General features: G+C 55.2%; 1 protein-coding gene across 5 annotated transcripts in view; it reads right to left on the reverse strand.

Annotated features, from left to right (window-relative positions):
• The window catches only part of TACC2 (transforming acidic coiled-coil containing protein 2), a gene marked incomplete at its 3' end in the record, with an annotated part of 61,583 nt that overhangs the window by 10,479 nt on the left and 28,265 nt on the right, over positions 1-22,839 (reverse strand). The window contains exons 3-13 of one of the 5 annotated variants that reach the window (XM_084245238.1): positions 20,762-22,073; positions 19,313-19,348; positions 17,111-17,171; positions 15,868-16,069; positions 12,294-12,355; positions 11,195-11,310; positions 9,992-10,163; positions 8,659-8,799; positions 7,740-7,829; positions 1,339-1,482; positions 865-941 (exon numbers count right to left, since the gene is read on the reverse strand). In XM_084245238.1, the coding sequence (XP_084101364.1) occupies positions 865-941; positions 1,339-1,482; positions 7,740-7,829; positions 8,659-8,799; positions 9,992-10,163; positions 11,195-11,310; positions 12,294-12,355; positions 15,868-16,069; positions 17,111-17,171; positions 19,313-19,348; positions 20,762-22,073 (2,413 nt within the window). The remainder of the gene's footprint in view (positions 1-864; positions 942-1,338; positions 1,483-7,739; positions 7,830-8,658; positions 8,800-9,991; positions 10,164-11,194; positions 11,311-12,293; positions 12,356-15,867; positions 16,070-17,110; positions 17,172-19,312; positions 19,349-20,761; positions 22,074-22,839) is intronic. The other 4 variants (XM_084245239.1, XM_084245240.1, XM_084245241.1 and 1 more) reach the window with 4 other exon arrangements.

Genomic DNA, 22,839 nt, shown 5'->3' on the forward strand with positions numbered 1-22,839 from the left:
CAACCGCCTGCACCACCGGAGAGGTCCGGCTTCTTAGTTCTTAAGATGATGAATTGAGGGAGAAAAGAAGTATCAGATGTGATGAGGAGGAGGCAGGATGCTGGGGACAGTGGGAAGAGCTTGGAGTTTGAAATCAGAAAGATGGATTCAAATTTATGTTCTTCTAAGTCAAAGCCTGAGGCCTGACTCAGCGAGTCACCCAGCCTCTCTGAGCCTCCACTACAAGCAGCCGGCGAGCCCTCCTTGCCAGCTATCGGGGGAACGGAGGCCGTGCGTCTCTGGCCAGAGGCACGGCGCGTGGCACGTGGTAGGCATTTAATGCACGGCAGCCCTCCTCTATTACAAATGTAGCAAATGAAAACAAATTCATCACGGGGAAGTTGGGAGACAACCTAAATATTTATCCACTGGCACTGGAGAAATGAATATGTGAGGACTATTAGCACCAGCTAAACAATGAGGTCCAGATGTATAAAAGTCTGTCCAAGACAAGCTGTTACATTAAAAAAGAGTGCAGGATAATGTATACTTGCACGTTCCCATTTGTTTGGGGAAAAAACGAAGCTATCTAGATACAGTCACACATCTGCCTTCAGATATGGGGAATTCTTGGAAGGAGACCCCGGAGCAGGACCTGAGGGGCGTGGAACCCTCGCTGGGGGCGACGACTGGTTTCATGTTCTATATGTGTTTATTTGATTGCAGTGTTCAATTCATGTGTGTGATGCTTTCATAACCGCAATATACCAAAGATGCTCATAGGAAAATAGGGACCGTGAGTAATTAAGAAAAGACTCGCGCAGAGGAGCGCGCCCCCAGCCCCAGCTGTCGTCAGCCACAGGGGAGCCGGTGCTTGTCACTGACCTCATTTCCATCACTTCCCGCCGGCTTTCTTCGTATTTATCTTTCCACTCTGAGACCTCTCTCTCCTTGGTTATGATCTGGTATGGGGGGAAGAAGAGAAAGGTTAGCTCCAAATTACATCTGAGCAATTTGCGGTCCAGGACCAGGAAACATGGACTAAATGTAGAATGAAAACTTCCAACACCAGCCAAGACTGTATGCTGAGAATTTCCTCTGGCAGAAGACAGCAATAAGCCAGGCGTCAGACATTCACAAAGCCCCTCTACCCCGGAGCAACTGAAAGGCATCTTCTTTTCCTTATAAACCAAATAAAGCCATAAAGGCTCATTATGCAGGACTGGGAGGGCGATGCCACTGTCCCTGCAGAGGGGGACAGTCTGTGAACCCGGGGAGGTGTGCTTGTGGGTGGGGGCAGAAGCAAATCTCAAAACAGGTCTTTCCCCAGAGCCGGCCCTCCTGAGCCCGGGGCCGCACCTCGGCTCTGGCCATCTGGAGCGCAGAGTCCAAGCTGGGTTGCTGGAACAGGAGGCTGGTGGGCTTCTCCACCTCGGAGGCCCCGATGCGGGAGTACAAGGCGCTTTTGGAGATGGAGACATCCGTCGGGTGAGCAGCCTCTCTCTGTGGAATGATTTTGCATTAAAAGAAAGAAAAAAGAAGGTTAACATGAATCTCGCAAGAGAGGGTCACATCCACGCCCTCATGAATGGGTCACCGTATGGTTTTGAAACAAAGAACATCAGAAGTATGAAGCGATGGTGAGGCTGATGAGTGGGGCGATGCTGGGCACGATGGTGGAAATCTGCCCCTTGGCACCGCACGGGCAGACAGAGGGGCTGGTGGCAGAGCCCCCCAGACTCCCAGCACCGAGTCCAGCGCGTCTGGGGCCTGCTTATCACTGCCACTTATCAGATGCCAGGCTTCTGGGCCCAGCGCAGGGACCCTGGTCGCCAGCCAGCAGGCTCTACTTCAGAACAAAAGCCGGACGGCGAACACAACGGTGGATGCTTGTCTGCATCTGCCTCGTCTTTAATAACCACAGAGCTGCTTGTTTTTGTGAGTCTGTCCTCGCTTCAATTTGGGGCCATCTGTTTAGCTCCGTTTAAAAGGATACGAGCCACACAAAGTTTAAAGCCAAGCACAGTTGTCAACCAAGGTCACCTTCAACAGCTAGTTTCTGGATGCCAGCCAGCCAGAGGTGGGTCTGTCAAGTCAAAGGGAAGACTGAAAACTGGATGAGGAACAATCTTCATTTAGCTGAGAGGATGCTCAGCACAAGGCACGATTCTCCAGCCCCACCCCAGTCCCACTGACTCAACAGCTTTATAGCCTGAGGATGGAGCCCTCCCTTCTTGAAGGAGGAGGGGTCTGCCGTCCCCTCCCCCACCAATGCACAAGATGCTCAGCAATTTCCAACACACTCGAGATGCAGGGTTAGGAGGCCCCAGCCAGCGCAGGGGTTGTGTCTAGTTCTACTGCCAGAGAAACAGCAAACCAGCCACACTCTCAGTCCTATTCATCACCCTGCCGGCGCCGCCCTGGCCGCCAAGGGGCTGGGCATGTTCAGCTGGACGGGAAGCAGTGGTGGGTTAACTCGCAGGAAGTGGCTGCTTCTTCCTTGGGAAACGGAGAAGAAACCGAGCAGTGCCCAGAACACCACAGCGCAGTAGAAAGAGCGGGCGATTCAGGAAAAGACTGACGTGGACTCATCCTGTAAAAGGCGGCAGGTAGCGGGGCAGCGCCTGGTAACTAGGGTGGGGGGAGTGGAGGGGGTAGGGGCGGTGGGACTTGAGGCGGATTTCTCTTTTGGGCCACAAGGCCGGGCCTGCTCGTCCACCTCCAACATCACGAAGGGGACCAGGAGGAGGGAGACGGCTCAGAAACCCTGGGCGGGGGCTAATGGATAGGACTGGAGATGAGTGAGTTAGGCCCAGTTAGTCGGACACATGCAAGCTGAACTGAGTGGTTTGCTGGTCCGGGAGCGGGCTTCTGTTGCTTGGGCCTCGCTGTCTCTGCCTGGCCTCGAGTATTTTCGCTAACTCTGAAGTGGACCCCGAATTGCTACTGCTGGGCAGAGAGGGGAGCAGCCAGACCTTGTCCAACCCTACAGACACACTCACGTGTCCAGGGGAGCCCACGTCTCGTCATGCTCGGGTCCTAAAGGAGCCTCCACTAAAGAACATTCGGCCAGAACCACCTCCACAGTGACCTCCCAGAAGAGAGAGCGCAGCCCAGCAGGTGCCTGAAGTGCCCTCGAGGGTCTCATCACTCAGAAATGTCTCAGGACAGAACTGGAAACCCATCCTGAGGCATCAAGCCTCAGCGTTTGTATTATGGAGAAAGTGCATAAAAACAAAATTCTGAAGAGGATTTTAAAAAAGCCATTCTTGCCACTTTTAAAGCAAAATAATGTATTCCTTTAAAAATTAGAATAAAATTTCAAAATGGAAAGAACACTAGATACCATCGAACTCATCCTGGGCCTCCTGAAGGAAAAATGGGGGGTCTGAGAGACCCGGCAGAAAGGTTTCCGGGAACAAAGTTCAGTTCCCACCCAAAATAAACCAGCTCGGGCCTCCCCGGTGGCGCAGCGGTTGAGCGCCGGGTTGCGAAGCTGCCCGCGGCCTCTGCAGCACCGGTTCGATCCCCGGCTGCTCCCCGGCCACCGGAGGAGGGTCCCACATGGCGCGCAGCGCTGCTCCCCTCAGCAGTGTACTTCGGTCCCTCTGCCTGCTCTGCTCTGGCTCGGGTGAATTCTCTCACCCTCCCGCGCTTCTGACTGTACCCAGTGCTTGTATAAATAAATAAAAATAAATCTTAAAAAAAAAATACATGATCTTTTAAAAAACAAAAACAAAACCAAAATAAACCAGCTCCCTGAAAGCACAAGAGAAAATGAATAAAATTAACTTTCTCCTTCGGGACAGAAACCAAACATGCCCAACGCAGCTTAATGCTCTTCGAGCTACTCAAGATCTTTCACAAAACAAGGAGAGGAATTGGGGGGAGGTGGGCAGTGAGAATCTTCCACGTAAATGGAAAAGGATAGGACCCTTTGCAGGGATTCCCATCACCCTCAACCCTGGCCATCTGGTGTTTCAATAAGGAACAGATGACTTCAGAATTCATCTGATCTCCTGTCGAGCATCTGCCTGCTAAATTCGAGGTACACGCCCTGGTTTTCCCTTACAACCAGAAACTGTTTTACCTGAAATGAATAGGTTTGTCTCTCATTGATTTAAGATGAAACTTAGAGATCAAGTTTTGCTTGATCACTTAATTCCCCAGCTGCCACTATAAATGGGCCAAAAAGCTGCTAGAATCACAAATTCAAATGTCAAATGACAGCGACTCAGCCAGCACAGGCCTTTAGAACAAACTTCCGGCTCCTTAATTCAGTCTCCCAAGTTTCCTTTAGGACCCAAGCCCGACGAGACGTGGCCTCCCCGTGAGGCCCCTGTCACCAGGTGACACCTGCAGACCTCATGCCTGGGGTCCTTCTGACCTTGCAGTCAGGAGCTGGGGGTCCTGTCACCTGCCAGACTCAGTCTCCTTGTGACCCTGTTGCCAGGCCTCGAGGGAAGCCTGAGCCCAGGGCAGGGCCCCTGTCCCTGAGGTCCGGGCTGGGGAGAGCAGGGAGGGGTGCACAGGGCGAGGACCAAGGGCAAGGCCAATCAGGAGGCTGTGGCCAGCGGGGCTGAGGTCACAGAGCATGTACACGGGGTAGACCAGGCAGGGGAGAGGCTTCGGCCCGGTGTGCCCCTCCAGCTGACAAGGGGCGGCTCTCAAGTCCAGGCTGGCCAAGATGAGGAGGCACCACCGGCCACACCCTCCCAAAGGGTCAAGACATGGCCTGGCCTTCTGAACAAGGCAGCAGGCGATTTCCGTTCTCGAAATAGACTCCGCCTCTGACCTCGCGGCTTTGGGGAGTCTTGCTGTTCATGTAGAGTTGGGGGAGCCGCGTCTGGAGGAGACAGAGCCTGTGACATCAGCCGCTGGCCAGCCGCACAGGGTGCCCATGACCTGACTCCCTTTGCCTGCTGACATACCGTCCAGGCACCCCGCTCTCTCTCGGGGACGCAGGAGGACAGACACTAGGGACGACACCCTTCCTTCCGGAAGGTGCCTGTTAGTAGCTCTTCTCTGGTCCTGAGCTTGCCACGTGTGGGGTGGTTATTCTTGCGTTATCCAGACACTTCCTTCGTCCTTACGGGGGGGTCCCAACTCAGAAAGGCCAATGGTTTTGGGGACCCCCAGCAACCTCTGCTACTCATACAAATGAAACTGATCTTCCTGGAGTCGTCCACCCCCTCGGAAGTCACACAGACAGGGCACTGGGTTCTCAGTAGCTCCTGGTTTGTGTCAGACTTCAGACAGCTGGACCTCGCAGTGATGGGGTGATGCACCCCCAAGAGGACACAACCTGATTCAGTTTGGCCAGAAGCACGCGGGAGGAAAGCAAAGAGGAGGTAACAGCCCGCCCCCCAGCCCCAATGGGGTTCTCCTCACTTCCGCATCTCCTGACGAACGAGATGCAGGAAAGCCGTGTCCCTCCACAGCTGGCCCAGCTGGCTTATCTACAGGGAAATCTCACTGAAGCGGCACCACAGGCAACCAGAGTTCGCCCCGCCATCCCTCACGTGGCTTTTCATCCCCTCAAATGGTACTTTTTTCATTCCAAGTGATTTCATTTTGGTCTTAGCAACAGCTTAAGACCAGGCTGCCAAAAAAAAAAAAATGGGCCGTCACCTTTAGCTGACGTATTTGGGCAGAACAAAGAGCAAACTGGAGACACAGCTGCTGTCTTTCTACTCGTCAGCAGTTCCAGTGCAAGGAGGGCCCTGGAGAGTCGGTGTGACCAGGAACCCACAGGCACCTGCTGAGGCTGAGCTCAAGAGCGCACCCTCGGCGGCCCGGCCTCAGGCCAGGGCAGCTGCTTCCCACGGGCCACAGTCACGGTGCTTCATAGGAAAGCAATACAAGTTAGGACCGTCGGGAAAGTGTTCCATGGCCTCAAGAAAGTCCCCACCCCCCCACCCCCCGTGCGATATTTCTTCTAACATGGCCGAGGTAGGTGGGAGGTCGCTCTGGCCCACACTCAGTCGATTCGTGTGACAATCTTTACTAAATCAAAATGGGGACACATGGCCTCAGAACAGGCTCCCAGATAGCGATCAGCTTCTGGCCAGTACGGGCCTGCCCACCGCCATCACGGAGGTGGTCTCAGAGGCAGGGCCCCCGGGCAGGCAGAACACTCTAGACTCAATCTGAAGCCCCAACACCACCTCAAATGCATGGACAGGAGTTCCCCAAATTTATAGTGGCCAAACTTCATGATCTAAAAATATCAAGAAATAAATCTAATGGGGGAAATCCTTACTGTAAATGCTTTCTAAGTTGAATCTTCTCAGAAATTAAACTCAAGTCAATGGGCCGGCAATAAGAACAGGGACGGCAGCCATGTATGACGGTCTTGTCCCCGCCTGGGGCCCAGCGCTCCCTGCCTGGACATCCACGGGGAGGGCCTGTCACTGGGAGATGTCTCTGGGACAAGGCTCCCCTGCGGCTCCGAGAAACCACATGTGGGCCACCCCCCAGGGAACCCTTACCAAGGACGGGAGATGGAGAAACCACTGGGCCCTGCTCCAAGGACATGTCACTTGGGACGACAAGCCAGGGCTCCCATCTGGAGACCCAAGTTGCAGCTCCAGCAGTGACTCCATCAGGCGTCAGGCTGGTTAGGTTCCCCCACCTGTAAAAAGCGGGGACCTCCGCCTACCGAGGAGAGATGCTGTGAGTTTCCCATTGGGCTATGTGCAAAAGTGAAGATCAGCTACCAGGGCAGCTTTGTTTATGCGCCTACTGTATGCAGCCACGGCGCTGCTCTCGGCAGATCTCCGCGGTCCAAGGAGCAATCTGCCAACTCGCTGTAGCTTCCTTCATCTCATGACGGAAAACCTGAGGCTCAGGGTGGTTTATCAACTCGTGCCCAGTCACAGAGCACACGGGGGCCCGGTTCTGGTCTGACGCTACCCTGGACCGCTGCACTTGGGGTGGGAACAAGGCAGCCCCTCAAAGCCGGCAGCCCAGAGGGCTGAGCTGAGCCTCAGGCCACACGCCATCTTGCAATTCATCGACATTGCTGAGAAGCAGCACCCCTACCTAAGAAGCCAGGAAAGGACGCCTGCCAATGTCCTTCCCCACTTGAGCACACACTGCGGTGTGTGGGCTGCGTGGCCCGCGGCCCTGTGACAGAAAAGATGTTTCACGGGAACATCCCGTGATGTTCCCTGCTCTTCTGCGTGTGTCTTTTCCAAGCTCCGGCAGCCGGTCAGCTGCTGCGACAGGGGCCATCTGGCCAGCAAAGCCCAATGACTGCCTATCTGCCCTGACAGGGAGGGGCTGGGAGCGCCGGCCCACGTGGCTTCACTGTTCACTAGTGATCAGGCTCCACCTCAGCAGGGTTAGGTGATAACTTGTAGGAATCAGAAAAGCAGCCACTCGTTTTTGTTGGGTAGAGAAGCAAGTGATTTTCTATAGAAGCCAGAAGGAAATCTCACAGGCGATGATGACCTGTTTGTCCCATCCTGACCAGTCCGTGATGGACTGTGCAATCCTAACCAGCCTCCTTTGCCCCGACCCTACACGGTTTCTTGTATTGTCCTCCCTCCAGCCAACCTGCCCATCCGGCTGGTTCCCTCATCGTGGAGTTAGGGGATCTTAGACAGGTGCTCGGTGAGGATCTATGCCCCAGGCAAGCCTTTAGCTTTCTGGAACATTCCATTTTGTGGCACCCCGGCCACACCTGCCCGGTCAGCGGTTAGCAAAGCAGCTTCGGACCACACAACATTCTCAAGAGGCAGCAAACCGGTCGGTACCTGGGTGTCCTGGCGGCTGCGGGAGGCCAGGGCAATCTGCCGGGCCAGCTTCAGGGCTTCTATCCGCATGAGGGCAAACTCTAACTCCTCCTGCCCGCGGGTGGGTGGCAGGCACGCCGCAAGGGAGACGCAGCCAGACAGGAAGGGAAGGTCCCCCACAGCCGAGAAATGAAGGTGCCACGTGAATGGGCATGACAGGTACTCAGAGAAACACACGCTCCGGCTCTTTCACAACCACCTCAGCAGATCATGAAATAAGTGTTTAATTTCCTTTGCTTTTTAATGGCCCTTTGGCATGAATGCCAGGAAGTAGCAGGCAGCAGAACAGGCAATGATTTTTAAAATGGCATCAAAAATGTTGCCTGCAGAGTTTGATTGGATGGCTTTCCTTTTGTTTGTTGAAGGTAAAGACAGCTGGCAATGCCTGGGGTGCATTTGCATCTCTCTCAAATGTTAACAATCTAAGTTTTGCTCTCAACATCAGAGTCTAGAGGTTATCGAATTAAGCTGTCAAATTTAAAGCACAGAGCTGCAATTGTTCTGGTTCCAGATGCAAGAATGAGGTGTTATCTCAAGGGGGGTCTGAGATGCCTCTAGCCTCATGGCTAGGATGACCTAATACCTCGGTTCTGTGAATAAATCACAGAAACTGCTCTGGGGGCAATCAAAACTTCTGGAAAACGACCATATTTGGGCCCAATTGCCAAACCGAAAGACAGCTGGTCTGTTCCTTAGCATCTCTGTCAGTTTGGCATCTTGGATCAAGAACGCTACGCTTCCCCGTCTTTGAGGGGAAGGAAGCTCGTTTGGAACGTTCTTGGCAATGCCTCATTAAGTCCTCACCACATTTGGGCTGCAGAGGTTCATTTTCTACTGAGGTTTTGACAAACTCCCCAAACGTCACACGTGGGCTACAAACCTGGAGTTTCTGAGCAAATACTGGGGGGTTCTTTTCTGCTAAGTCGGGTTCCAGATAGTCAAGTGCACCACAGAGAGAGGCTGGATGAGCCAGCCTGCTGAGGAGGGCGTCAGCAGAGGCCAAGGAGCCCTCGGGAGCTGTCTGAAGGCCGCAGAGGAGAACACGGAGGGAAAATAGAGGAGAGCAGAGTGATAAAGAGCCCAGGCAAGGACCCGCAGCTACCTGCTGGACATTTCTGCCTGAAGGCTAAAGAGAGTATCAGTTAGGTGCTGGCACTTCCCTGCTCGCTGGACTAGTCCTCACATGCTGAGGATGGGCCTCGTCACAGTGGCAGGCCCAGCCCCCACCCCCAAAGCACAGACTCAGGGCCCACCCCTCCCCCACCCTCCAGCCCTCACCAGTCAGCGGGAGGACAGTTACCATTTGCTTATTTATTTGAAAATCTCAGTGGGTGGAAGACAGACTAGTTGACATTTTCTAGACATAACCTAACTTGTCAACAAATACCTCCAAGAATAAATATCAAAGGAAGTAAGGTTGTGGTAAAGGTCGTTTTCTAAGACATGAGAAGGGGATTTCAAATGGAACAGTGTCTCCCTGTGGATCAGAGCGACTGCAAATCAGAAGCCAGCCCCGTGGGAGGAGACGTGCAGGACCCCTAGGTCCTGTGGGGAGGCCAGAGCACCTAGACTCTCCCTAGCATCCAACTGCCAGACACATAGTAGGCACTTCATGAGCACTCCAGTGGGGAGCTACATGAATGTTCTGCTAACACAGACTAGTGAAGTGATGACACACTAAATCAGCAACCCCAGGCCCCCCTGGGGATTGCTAGGAGGGAGGGAGAAGAAACAATAAAAGTCACCTAGAAGGATGGACCTGGGGGGGGCGGGGGTCAGCTCTGGTCCAGCTGCTCTGCAAGGTCCCACATGGGGTGAGCTGCCAACTAGAGGGATTTCCCATCACCCAGGCCCAGAAAACCAACTGTTGTTCAAACAGAGAGTGTCCCCTGGTCTGCCATCCCCTGGCCTCTGCCCAGAGCAGGGACAGTGGCTGAGGGTAGCTCAGTCACCCCCAGTGCTCAGGAGCAAAAAAGGGGACATAAATAATCCTGAAAGCAAAGAAAGCTCGTAGGGCAGAATGGAGGCTTTCTCTGGAAATTGGTCCAGAGTGGGATCTCCTAGGTGGGCTTCTGGGTCTTGGGGATGGAGTGGGGCCCCATGAGAGCACCAGGTAAGTGCTGCTGAGGGCAGGACCCCTCGTGATGGGACCCAGTGGGCCCTCCGACCCCCCTTACGGCCCCCCAACCCCCTTACGCTTTGACCCCACTCACAATTTCAATCACGTCTGAAGTGGTGCCCAAGGCCATGGCCTCCAGTTCTTTCTGGGAGGATTTCTCTGGCACCTGCATGTGTGGCTCTTGGCTGGGGGCCAGCCCTCGTGGAACGGGATGCTGGACCGGGGCCCCGGCATTGACAAGAGCTTCTGTCTCCTCAAAACTTGACCTGAGGAAGTAAAGGCCACCTTCACTCTCCTCCTCAGAAACCTGTGGAGATGGACCAGGACAGCCCCGCTCCAGAGGGGCCCTGGATATCCAGGGCCGGGCTCTCAGGCGCCAAGGGCCCGAGGAGGGGCTGGTGCAGCCTGGCCCCAGGGCCTGCTGACATGGAGAGGCGGAGTCCCAGGCTCCACCCACCAGGGCTTGCTCTGGAGCTAGGCAGAGGCCAGGCTTGGCTGTGTGCCCCAGGGGAAGTGACCAGGTGTGTGCCTCAGCCCTTGTCTGTAAGGTGGAGACTACACACCTTGTGAAGAGCAAGTGAGATACTGCGTGTGAAGGACTCAGCTTGGCCCATCACACAGGCTGCTTCTGTGAGGACACCCTGCCCCTCATCCTCCTGGGCAGATTCTGGAGTAAGTTAGGGAAGTCAGAACAAGAGTCCCACTCCTGCACTGTGGGAGGGACAGGCAGGAGAGGACAGGAAGGCCCCAGCTCAGGGACACTTCACCGCACAGAGATGGCCCTAAGGGCTCGTATTCACCCCCCAATTAATCACAAGTGTCTCTCGGGCACATTATGTGCGTCAGGTCCCGGGACAAGCGCTTTGCTCATAGCATCTCAGTTTACCCTTCAATGGTTTCAGAGGACCGGTACCCCGAGCCCAGCACACAGCTGTGGGGTATCAACGAGAGCCCCATTTAACTGTCATGAAATCCCTACAGGGTTGGTTTATTTTGACCCTTAGTCTACACAGGAGGAAACTGCAGCCCGGGAGGGTTAAGTGACTGGCATCAGCTCACACAGCCAGGAAGGGCTGGGGTGGGTTCTGGGGCTCAGTGAACATCACATGTCGGGGGCCTGCAGAGGGGCTCATGGCTGAGAAAGGTGTTCTCCTTAGTCCAAAGGGCTGTGGATACCAGAGCCCTGGATGTGTGTCCACTGCTCGGGCTGCCTGGGCATGTGCCTGGACTGGGGTCAGGACAGCGGGCCAGGGCCCGGGGGACAGCTGACCTGCTCCGAAACCCTCCCATCACGTACCCTGAACACGGCGTCGGGGACTCGGACATCCGCACAGGGGGAGACTTGACCGGGCTCTCCTGAGAAGTGTCAAACATAAGGTACAAGGCCTGCTTCTTCGGGGCGTCATCGTCCTGCTGCAGGGATCAAAGTCACACGTCAGCTTGGCCACGGCTGGCCTGAACCTGCCACCGAGGGGAAACCAGAGCATTCTGCAGGGGCCAACAGCTTATCAGGGACAAGCGGGCCCTTCTCGCGAGCCACCCAGAAGAGGAGAAAGTGGAGTGGGCTGGGGGAGGAACAGCAGGAGGAGGTCTTGGAGAAGGATGCTTATGGGCACTGGTGAGCTATGTGCCGCTCATCTATCCGGGTTGCTGAGGATGAAGAGGGTCAGGCAAGGTCAAGTTCGGGCGTTGCCCAGTCAAATGGGGAGGCTGAGCACCGTGGCTCGCGGTATGAAGGGCACAGTCATTGGGGTTTGCTAACATCCAGCAAACAGTGGTTGAAGCAGCAATGCAGCAGCCACCACCAATGAAAAGAAAGATAAAGGTAAGAGCCCCAGTTCAGCGCCATCTGATGTTCTGGCAAGGCCTTCGGGCACTCGGCGCCTCAGGGGCATCGCTGGGCAGCGGCACAGCACAGAGGAACCAAATGCCCGGTGGCAGCGGATATGAAGCCAGGGAGACAGCTGCCCGTCTTGACCACTCAGAATGTAAAGGGGCGGGGAAGCTCACTGCCTGAAGAGACAGCCTCAGTTACTAAAGCAACTGATTTGAGGAACACAGATTATGGGTCACCTGAAAATCAACCAAATTAGTTCTTCCCACCTTTTTCACAGAAAACTCTGACTTCTTTATCAATCTAGGGAATGAGGTCTGCAGGAAGCCAAAATGCATCTAGCATCTTCTCCCAGAAAATGCCACCAAAGTGGACTGAGTGCAAACCCTCTCCCTCCCGGTTCCCCTCAGTGCCCATCCAGAATGCTGCCGGCACGGGGAACTCCGGATTCAGGCCTGAGCTCCCAGGAGCACTGCACACCGCAGGAGGACAGCGCCTGTTTCCAGAACAAAGGACAGGGAGGGAAAGCAAGTGTCCTACAGGCCCCAGGCAAAAGACTTACAGGTAAGGAGGAGCCGATTTTCTCCATATATTCAATTTCATAGGAGTTTCTGTAATCCAACTCTGCAGAAGAAATAAAAGGAAAGGTCAGCCAGAGACAAAGATGAAAAGGTTTGGGCTGGGCAGGGTGGGTCCTGGGACGAGGCTCTAAGCCTTGTGAGAATGTGCACCAACTAGAAGTTGCTGGGAATTGAGGAGGTGCCACGCAGCTATTTTCAGACAACCGGTCAACCTCTGGCTGCCGAGGGGCTTCTGCTGCCTGGGAGCACGTGAGGTCAAGGAGTGAAATGTCAGGCCATGCACAGGTTTGACGGGGGACGGCTTGGGGCCTTCTGTGCCCAGTTTTCAGGTTGGAGCGTAACCTGGGGTTAGTTTTCTCTGGCAGTCTGCTGTGCGACACAAGCATATCTCCCCACGTCCCAATGAAACCTTGGTGCTGGGCCATGGTAGCCCCTTTGAGAATTCAGCTCCAGCTCTACTCAGAAGCAAGGGAAGCCCAACTACTGCGCCTGCGCTGGTCAGAGGAGCTTCGTGGGTCACCTGGACCCTTTCCTAAAATTCCAACAGTGCTGACAGGACAGGCCAGTCCAAGTCATTTCCAGATACCAAGACTACTAAAGTCCGACTGGGTGGAGAAAGGGCCTCTTTCAAAATTTTTGTTGACATAAAAATAAATAGCAGTTCTGATGTAAAGCCCTTCTGTTTCTACATACTGTTGAAGACAACCCTTAGGAAATTTAGGAAATCTTCTTTAAGCGAACTGTAGAATGAGATCCTTCCTGGAAGACTGTCTCAAAGTCTGCAGGGCATGTGTGGTGGTGGCTGGATCAACTCTAGCCTGACCCAGGCGGGCAACTTCCAGCATTCTCTGCTCCTCCTGGTGAAGCAGACATATCCCTCTAGCGGGCACAGCCTGATGGCATGAATAAAAGTGGTTATATGTATGAATAACTAGAAAGATCTTGGGTGTCTGGACAGTTCAGGCCCAACTCACGCATCACTCTGGAAGGACAGAGACTAGAGCACATGCTGCCCATGTGGGACCGGAGTCCAGTGGGTCTGCAGCTGTCATGTGGGCCTGTCCCAACTTAAGACACAGAAGCAATTGTTTATAAAAACTTAATTTCCTCGCACCTTAAAAATGAGAAGTAGGAGAGGGCCAGTAATGGACACATTGATTTCTAGGGCCTTTTCCAGATATATCTCTATCAGATCTATTATTTTATTGTCCTACAAAGACTGTGTATGTGAGGCAGTAACAATGAATCAGCTGCCTCCTTTTCCAAAGAATCATTATTATTGCCAAGTCCCTACTTAACCCCAAAGCATACTCCATCACAGATGCACCAAATAAGCTAAGGAGCACTGTCCAGTTTCTGGGGGACCCTGGGGCCTTGATTAAGTGCCCGGCTTTGGTTACCACCTCACCCTAGCAAAATCCCTCACATGGAACCTTAGCTGGTTTCCTGGCAGATGAATCTGGGTGAGTCTGAAGTCAATGAGCTTACTTATCTGCCTTCTTCCAGCTGCCCCAGTGCCCCCACAAAAGGCAGCATGGACAGTGCAACAGTGAGGAGGTCTGGGGCCTTCCAGAGAAGCATCTGCATCAGCTCCATGCAGGTGCTTCAATGCCAGGGAGCTGACCCTGCTGAATTTGACCTGCAACTTCCCATCAGAGTCACTCGGGGTCTCATTTATAATTTACAAAATGGCCTGGACAGATGTGCAGAAAAACAAAGGCCTCTGCTTATCATCTAGGTGATCACCAGTACTTTGAGGAAACATCTGCGTGAACTTGGTTTTCAAAAATCTCACTCAACTGCCTAAATCCTAAGCTCAACGGGATGGCTTAGAGGGGGGAGCCCCATTCTTTACACCACACCCCCTGCAGTTGGCAGGCCAGGAAGTGGCACTGTCCCCACTTCTAAGAGAGCTGGCCACTCGACAGAGAAGGTACAGTCAAGCTGAAGGGCCCAGGGTTGCTCTGTTGTTGGTGATGACTTTATATGGGGCACCGCAGGGAGAGGGCTGGACAGCCACACTCGTCTGATTCTGGTTGCTAGTTTTTGGGGGACCAGATGCTAGTTTCCTGGGGTACCAGATGGAGCCCTGGGAGAAGCCAGGAGGAGGTAGCTGAAACCAGATCATGATTCCCAGGACGGGGAGCCAACCCACTGTCCTCTCCACACCTCCTGACTGATCCAGAAGGGAGTTCAGATGCCTGTGCTCTGCAGGAGGAAATGGACGACGACGTAAGGTAAAAGCCACACCTCACGTAAAGGTAAGAGGTTGCGACCAGGTCCATCACTGCTCGTTGCTAGCATATGTGTAACTTTTAACCTAAGTGGTAAGGAAAGAAGAGCCTTCCGGAAGGAGACAGGGGACTGTCCAACACCCTCTGAATGTCTGTACCCCAGGGGCAGCGCCAGCCAAGTCCCAGGTTAGGTGATGCATCCAGTGGGGCTCCAGTTCCAGATGTGTGCACAGAGGCAAAAAGGTGGGCGGAAGAAAGGTTGAAGCCGAGTCCCGTGACTCCGGGGTCAGGATGGAGTGAGAAGGTCACTGTGTCTCCTAAAGGCCCCAGCCACAGGGCTGACCCGAGAGCCCACCAAGGGCTCCCTTGTGGGGGACGCACAGCCCACGCTTCCACCATGTGGATCATCTTTTCATCTTCCAGCCGTGGACAATCATCTGGACTCCCGCAGAGCATGAGCTGGATCCTACTGACCACTCAGAAACCTCATGGGCACCAAGTACACCCCCGAGAGGCCTGACCATGGAAGCCCCCACAGAGGACGCATCCCAAGTGGACGATGAGACGATCCCAGTCCAGAGTGCTGGACCGATGGCCCGGTTCTGGGTCACGGCTGGAGACCGGCCAAAGGGAAGGGCCAGGAGGGGGTGTCAGAGCACCAAAGGGTCAGGCATGGGGCTCATCCCCCCAGGAAAGGCTCTAGTCATGCTCATCAGCTTTCTGAATGAGAGAGAAGACAGGCGGATGAAAATGGACAGCTTCGGAGAAATCAGGGTTAGTGTAAAAAGTAACACTTTTAAATATCTTAGTTAGCCGAGCCGTGCTGGGCTGCTTAAGCCACAGGTCAGGCGGAGAGCTAAGAACAGACACCCAGAGGATGAAGATACTCAAGGAAAGCAACGTGCGGGGGCTGGTCCTCCTGTGAGCAAGCTGGGGTGATCCTTGGGCTGGCACGCAGTGTGGCCACCCTGGGAACCAGTCTTAGGGCTGATGACGGGGCGGGGGGGCACCAAGAGATCCGGCGCGGTGCCCTCCTCCAAGTGCTGGGCTTGAATGATCCGCCCTTGGAGCTGTTCTTTAAAATCGTGGGGGACACGAGTCACAGACAGCCCAGGAAGAGTGTGCCCAGTGATGCATCTACACGGCCGCTCTCAGCTGGTCAAAGACAACCGGTTTCAGGCCCAGCAGCTCAGGGGGTGCTCTGGGGGACGGCACCACAGCACAGTTGGCTCGCTCGGTCGCTTCTTCCCCGGACCTGGGCTCCCTAGGGGCAGTGGTGGCAAGGCAGGGTGGGGGTCTGGCCGGGCATGGGGTTGCTTACCCTCCGAGGGGGAACTGAACTTGGTCTCGTTCACGAAGGTGGACAGGTCCGAGGGCTGCGGGTAGTCCTGCTTGTCGGCCTCCAGGTCCACCGTCATGCACGCCCACTTCTGGCTGGTGACGGCCAGCTTCTCCTCGTCGGTGGCGTGCACCACGGCCGAGATCACCGGCGGCGCTTCCGGGGTTGCCGCTGGCGTGGGGTCCTGCAAGGAAAAGGGAAGCCGTCTCTTTTTTCAACCAGTCCATGTCTGAAACTGCACTGCCCCCCACGAGCCCGGGCCCCTCTCGCCAGGGCAGCTCCCTGCCCAAACCCCAGACTCTGTTCACCAGGGCCCCAAGAAAACCTATTCTTTGCCTGCACGAATGTCCTTTGCTGCTGTGTTTTTTTTTTCCCCAGGCAGTGACCATGGGTTTAAAAACAACCAGAATCTTACGTCTTGTTTACTTTTGAAAAAAAACAAGGACATTTTGGCCACCGGTACTCTCATGGCTGCGGCTGCTTGTTAAGCCCACGCCGTGCTTCGGGGTCACCTGTGAACATCCAGGCAAGCCTCACACCTGCCGCCGGAGGGGGAGAGAGGGGCTCGTCTCCATTGGCACAGAGGGTGTGCGGCGGAGCAGGGCAGAGACTGGAGCCCCAGGCCCCCTCCCCGGCCAATGGCGCCTTCTCTGCAGCACCCACTAGGGCTGGCTGGGGCTTCGCTGGCTCAGATGGGAGGTGGGAGGCGCGCCTGCTTTATGACCTGGCACCCACACTGGGGAACCACCTTCTGTGGTTCGCAGAGGCTGGACACACGGCATATATTTGGTCGAGGAAGCAGTAAGAGGGAGACAAGGACACACAGGAGAGTCCAGGACGCTCCTCCTCAGGGAAGGGACTTCCTTCATCTCCCCACCCCGACGTGGGTTACAGCCTCCAGCGCTCTCGACGGTCAGCTCTTTCTGCTTTATAGCCACTTATCTCAACTCTCCCTCAACTTGACATTCGTGAACATCCTCAGCAGGATGGCTGGGCAGAGGGGACCAGCCTGGTTCCTATTGCATCGTTTTATCTGGATACACCCTGATCTTCCCCAGAGCGAAGTGTCTCGCACACATGGAGGGATCCCCTCATGTGGGAGGCAGGAGAGGGGGCTGGACACGTGTCCATGGTGAGCAGAAAGGAAAGTCCCTCAAGGAGTGGGGAATAAAACCACCCAACCCCGGTGGGCGATGAAGTAATAAATCCCACGGGAGCATCATACCTGAGAAGGCGGATCAGACAGAGGAGACCGTTTTGGCGACTTTTTCACCCTAAATGTGTCACTGGAAACAAAACGGAGAGTGTAAACACAACAAACAGGTACAGAACATTCCAGAAGCATAGAGCAGATGGCAGCCACAGCCCCTGCTGAGGGCCTGCACCCTTCACCACCCCACAACCTAAGGACATGTGCAGACAGCCCAGCCTGGCGCTATGGCGTCCCCAGGGAGAGCTTCGGTGGCGGGAGGAGATGCCATTTTGGAGAGCTGACCCAGAGAATGAGGCTGTTTAGCCAGATGTCCCTATTTTAAAAGGAAATGTTTTGGCGTGCACAATCACGTATCGGGATTCACCCAGGAACGTCTGAACCAGCTAAGGCAAAGGAGGGAGTGAGGTTCTCGACCCCCATGAACAGGATACAGTGACACAGCAGTTAACGATGGAGGAACCCAGCAGAACGGGAAGGAAAGTTCTGGTAGCTTCCTCCCCCTCAGGGGTCCAGCCCTCTGAACATCTCGGTGGGATTCTGACCAAAGGCAGGGCCGGGATGGTTCTGAAACTAGGGTAGAACGCAGCCCATGGCGCGGAGTTTGCCACGGCGACCGTCTTTAAGTGTGGATCCAGTGTGCAAGCACACGTGGGCAGCGTCTCAGAACTTTTCAGGGAAGAGGGTGTTTTTTTCTCTTCTCCTGACCACAGTTAACACTTTTCACCTCTCAAAGACCATTGCTGAAAACAGTGACTAATGAATGTTTCAAAAAATAAGACAACTGGATCCTGAAGGGCAGGGTGGAATTGAATACAAGAATCAATAGACTCGGTGACTCAGTGGACGCCCCTTCAGGGGAAGCTTCTGGAAGAAGGTAGTGGCATCATCCGTCCAGTATGGAAACGGCAGACATGGACTCCCGCTCAGGGCGTTTCCATAGCCGGAGAGAAAGAAACCTCTCTGCTGCCTTGTTCTGGAACCAAACAGATGGGATTCACGACCCTTTTATCCCTTTATCTTTCACACAAATAATGGTGGGGCTGGGAGGGCAGGAAGGATGTCAGGCCAGACCCTCGGCAGGTCAGAAGGGGCTTGTAGTACAGGTGGTTCCATTCAGCTGGCTGGGCGGTCAGGGTTCACCCTACCTGCCACCTGGCCCCTGCTTGGGTCGGGATCCTCTGTGGGATGGCTCTGCCCCCCCAAAAGAAGGGTCTCGGGGAGCCCCTTACCTTAGATCCCACTACCTCCCTGCTCTAGACATAGGCCAATCTGGCCCTCAAGCTCCTTCCTCATGTTTTCTCACACAAAGCACCCCAACAATGGCATCGGTCGTGGAAATACCCTAAGTGGTTATTTACAGCGTCGATGGCATTTGCCATCTGAACCGTGCGATCACAGCTTGCAGCATACATTTATTCATGCATATTAATATATAAATGTGTATTTTTAGCTTTGTTCATGAGTCTAAAATAATTGAAGACATCCCTGGGGCAGAAGTGAGCCTGAGAGAGTCAGCCCTCACCCGGGTCTGCGGGTGCCTGCGACCAGGTCAGTTTCCCTGTAAGCAGCAGGGGCAGAGAAAGGGCCACCCATGAGGACCCCTGGGAGCTGCCCATGAGGTCCCTCCTCCTGGGGGGGCAAGGCACAAAAGTGGCCCCCTACTTCCACCCACAGCTGACAGGCCAGTACCCAGTCTGATCCTGAGCTCCACTTTGGGGTGACCCTGCATTTCAGGGGTCTCCCAAGAGCTTCCCTTAGGGGCAGCCCACATACGTCTGCTACACACATTTGCAAGGACAAGCCACGCAGACACCACGGGTGGACAGACGGGGGGTGGTTTTCATGCGAAGCCACAGCACTGCTGAAAGCTACTGCCCAGGAGTCCAATTTAAAATGCAAGAATGGAGTGAGCGCTTAAATAAAAAAGGTGGTTTGGGACGAAGACACCCAATACGGAAGGGGGGATGTTCCATTCCGGGCCGGCAGGCAGAGTTCACGACCACATTCTCCCAGCCAAGCGGTTGCACGTATGCTAATGGCTAGAAACAGGAGAAGCCTCGGCTCCTGGGAAGCCCCACGCCTGTCTTTCCCAGCCCGCCACAGAAAATGTGAGTAGCAGCCGTGGAGAGGAAATGAAAAGAAGGCGAAAACCAAACAAAAGGGCAGGATAAAGCACATGGAGCGTGAGAGGCAGAGCCCATTAAATTTACTTACAACAGAGAACACACAGACATCACATCTTCAACCATCCTAAGACAAGAAGACAAAGAAAAAGAGAGACAGACAGAAGGAACTGACAAAATAGATACATCTGCAGGCATCTGGCTATTGTGGGTTAGGATACAGCAGCCGTCCACAGGGGTGATCAGGGCAACAGCCCAACGGCTGGCACCTTCCTCTCTTGGTTCCATCACCCCTGGAGTGCTGGGGCTCAAAGAGCCTTTAGGGGTCCAAGCCAGCAGCGCTGGAGGGGAGACCTCCTCCTGTCCTCCACGAGCTCTAATGAGAGAAAGGGCTGCACAGGCCTCTGTGGGGAGGGCGTGGGGAGTGGCTACAAGTTAACTTTCACCCCCAAAACGGAATCTTTGCGCTCTGGGTGTTTCAGATTTTTTCTTTGAACCTTAAAACCTTAAATAGATTCTAGTCTGGCCCACAGTTTGGGGCCCTCCACAGGCCCCCAGGCAGCGGCAGGGTGGCTTAAAGCACCTCTCCTCAGGAACCCCAGTACCTCTCAATGTGAAATGCTCCAGGGACCCCAGAACGGGAGATAAGCAGGCCGCCCTGAGTCCACTCCCGCCAGGCCGCGGCAGGGGGCCCGGCAGCCAACGTCGGCTCTGCTGAGAGGCCCAGGAAGTCGGGCGTCCAAAGGCGTGTTAAATGCTGACTACATTTAGTCACGTGAGAGTGAGGGCAAAGTCTTCAGGCATCTGGGGAGCAAAGTCCCAAGGCGGCCCTGAGCCCTACAAGTCAGAGCTGGGGGTGGGAGTGGACGCTGGCGTTTAAGGACAGTCTCTTCGCAAGCGTCTGTGGACCACAGACCCAACTGTGGACGACCCCTGGGGGGCTGTAGGGTTAGCCTCTCCTTTTCCCTTCCACTGACCTCTGCTGGACCAAGAGAACCTGTGGGCTCCTGTCTGCAGAGATAACTAGAGAACAGGGTGCGGACAAGCGGGTGTTTCTCCGGCACTGGGGCCCAGGCAGCCAGGGGCCCAGGCTGGACCTGCCGATCACTGGGGTTGCCTTCTGGGGGCTGTGTCGTCCATGGGCAGAAACCATGGCTATGCATCTGACACGATTTTAAAGGGCATATCTCCTAGCTTCTAGGCCATTCTGAAAGGCAATTCTTTTGCGAATCAGGGGCAAAAGTGAGGGGCCAATGGGGAAGCTGGCCCTTTTTTATGGCCTTGTCCACACTTCCCTGGAGCTGAGTGTCAGGTCTTCAGCTAAACGAAAAGCTTTACTTAGGCAAAAGGCCAAGGATTCTAGGCCCAAGGGTCATGTGGGGGGGGAGATGCCCCCATGAGGGCCTCAGAGAAGGAGAGCAGGTGTCCGGCCTGCGTGGGACTGGCCAGACATGTCGTCACAGTAAGTGGGGGGTGGTTAGGCTGGCCCAGGCTGTCCAGGCCCTGGAGTGAGGGTTACCACTTGCACCCGTGAACTTACGTCTTTAGGGGCGTCTTCTTCTTCTTGGCAGGCTTGCTCAGCCCATCCCCATCCACTCCGCTGGCGTCCGCGGTGCTGGCTGGGATCTCAAAGGAGGCTGGGGATTTGGAAGGTGAGCTGGGGGTCTTAGAGGGTGTCTTAAAGGGCTCCACGGACTCATCACAGGTGTCCGGGTCAAAGCTGTACGACTGTTGGGGCAGTTTGGGGGACTCCTGCATTTTTGAGGTGGAAGAAAAGGGGTTAAAATTGGGGTCGTCCCACTTGTCAATATCAAAGGTATAGGTACCTTTAGCCATAGGGGTGTCGTTGGGCTCGGCAGGGGAGCCGGTGGGGGAGGCAGGAGTGTTGTCCAGTTTCTCGGGTGTTTTTTTCATCTTTGGCCTCCGCAAGGGCATTTTGGCCACTGGCTTCTTGCCTGGCTTTTTGGTAGGAGGGGGGTTTTCCTGCTGGGTGTCCCAACTGCCCTTGTCCTCAGAATAGTCAAACTCCAGCCTCACCGAAAGCCCTTTGGCTGGGGAGTCTTCCTGCCCCCCGCTATCGGATGGGGGCACCTCCACTGCCTCCGGGGCCGTGTCCAGAGGCAACGCTTTCCTCCCAATGGGGGGTGAGTTCTGCACGGTGCCACCTCCAGAGGCCGGGGGGACGGCCTCTTCCGCAGCTTCTGAGTCCGGAGGGCAGGCAGCCTGGGGCACGGTGGCAGGCTCGAGGGCAGCCTCCTCCGACGAGGCCGGTCCAGAACCTTCCGCTTTAGCTGACTCTGCTTTTGTCTCGGGTGCTAGAGCGTCCTCGCTGGGAGGGGGGCTCTCCTCGGCTGGCTCCTGGTGTGTCTCCTGCACAGGGGGTGTTTCTGGGGGCTTCTTGGTGGTCTGTTTCTTTTTTAAGGAAGGCGGCCTGGGTTTTTTAGTTCGCTTAAGGGTGCTGGAAGCGCTGCTCGAGCCCGTGCCGTACGCGTCCGGGGCTGGGGCCGCGGCATCCGTGTGGCCTGAGCAAGAAGCACCATCAAAGTCGCTGGCCTGCAGGCTGAGCGAGCGGGACAAGGCGGACTTGGAGATGGGCACGGAGTCCGTGGACTTCCTCCGCGCGCTCGCTTTGCGCTCCTGGCTCTTAGAGTCCGAGGGGCGAGGCTCCAAGGTCTGAAAGGTGTCGACCAGCTCGATGCTGTCAAAGTCCAAGTTGTAAGTGCCGCTGCTGGCTATGGGCTTGTCTTCATCGAAGACGGCAGAGAAGGAGTGCGAGGGGGGCCGGAAAGGGCTTCCTTCCAGGGAGCGGCTCTGTGGGCCATCGGGGACGGAGACGGGCTCAGGAGCACATCCTGAGGAGAGGGAGACAGAGCCGTCACTCAAGGACACGGGACGCTGGAGCTCGGCTCACTGCATGCTGCAAGGTTCCCCTCTAAACTGGGCACCCCAGCCCAGCCCTGGCCGGCACACTGCTCCCACCATTCTTAGTGCCAGACCCTGCGCGGGCTTCACCCTTGGTCCCCCCCCACTGGAGAAGGGGAGCCTTAAGGGCCATTTAAGGAAGAGCTCAGGTCATCCTGTCATCCAACACCATTTGCCAGGGGCCCAATGGGGACCAGGGACTATTATGGCCGCTGGGGATTCAACAATGAAACCAGAGACAGGACCCTTGCCCTCCTGGACGTGAGCCCCTCAGGGAAGAAGAAGATCCAGGAGCAAGCGCTAAACATCAGGTGGGCTGAGGAAGTCAGGGGAGGGAGCGTCACAATTTTAAAATAAGGTGATTTGGGCCAGGTCCTCCAAGAAGAAGCCATTTCAGCAAGACCAGAAACAAAGTCAAGGGTGAGCCTGGAGGACAGCTGCGTGGAAGCGTCCTTAGCAGAGAGAACAGCAAGAGCAAAGGTCCTGGGGTAAAAAGTGGCCTGGAGGCTACAGAAATGTCGAATGGCCGGTGCAGCTAAAGCAAGGGAGAGGGGCAGGGGACACAGATGGAGAAAATCCAAGTAAAGCATCATAAGCCTGCGCTTCCTATTCGCTACATCATCACCAAGCCTGCTCTGGACCACTGTGAGGAATGAGGGGGAGCTGCCACCCCCAACCCCCAGCCGCAGCCTGGAG

The sequence above is a fragment of the Talpa europaea genome, assembly GCF_964194135.1.
Source record: "Talpa europaea genome assembly, chromosome: 10".
Lineage (NCBI taxonomy): Eukaryota > Metazoa > Chordata > Mammalia > Eulipotyphla > Talpidae > Talpa > Talpa europaea.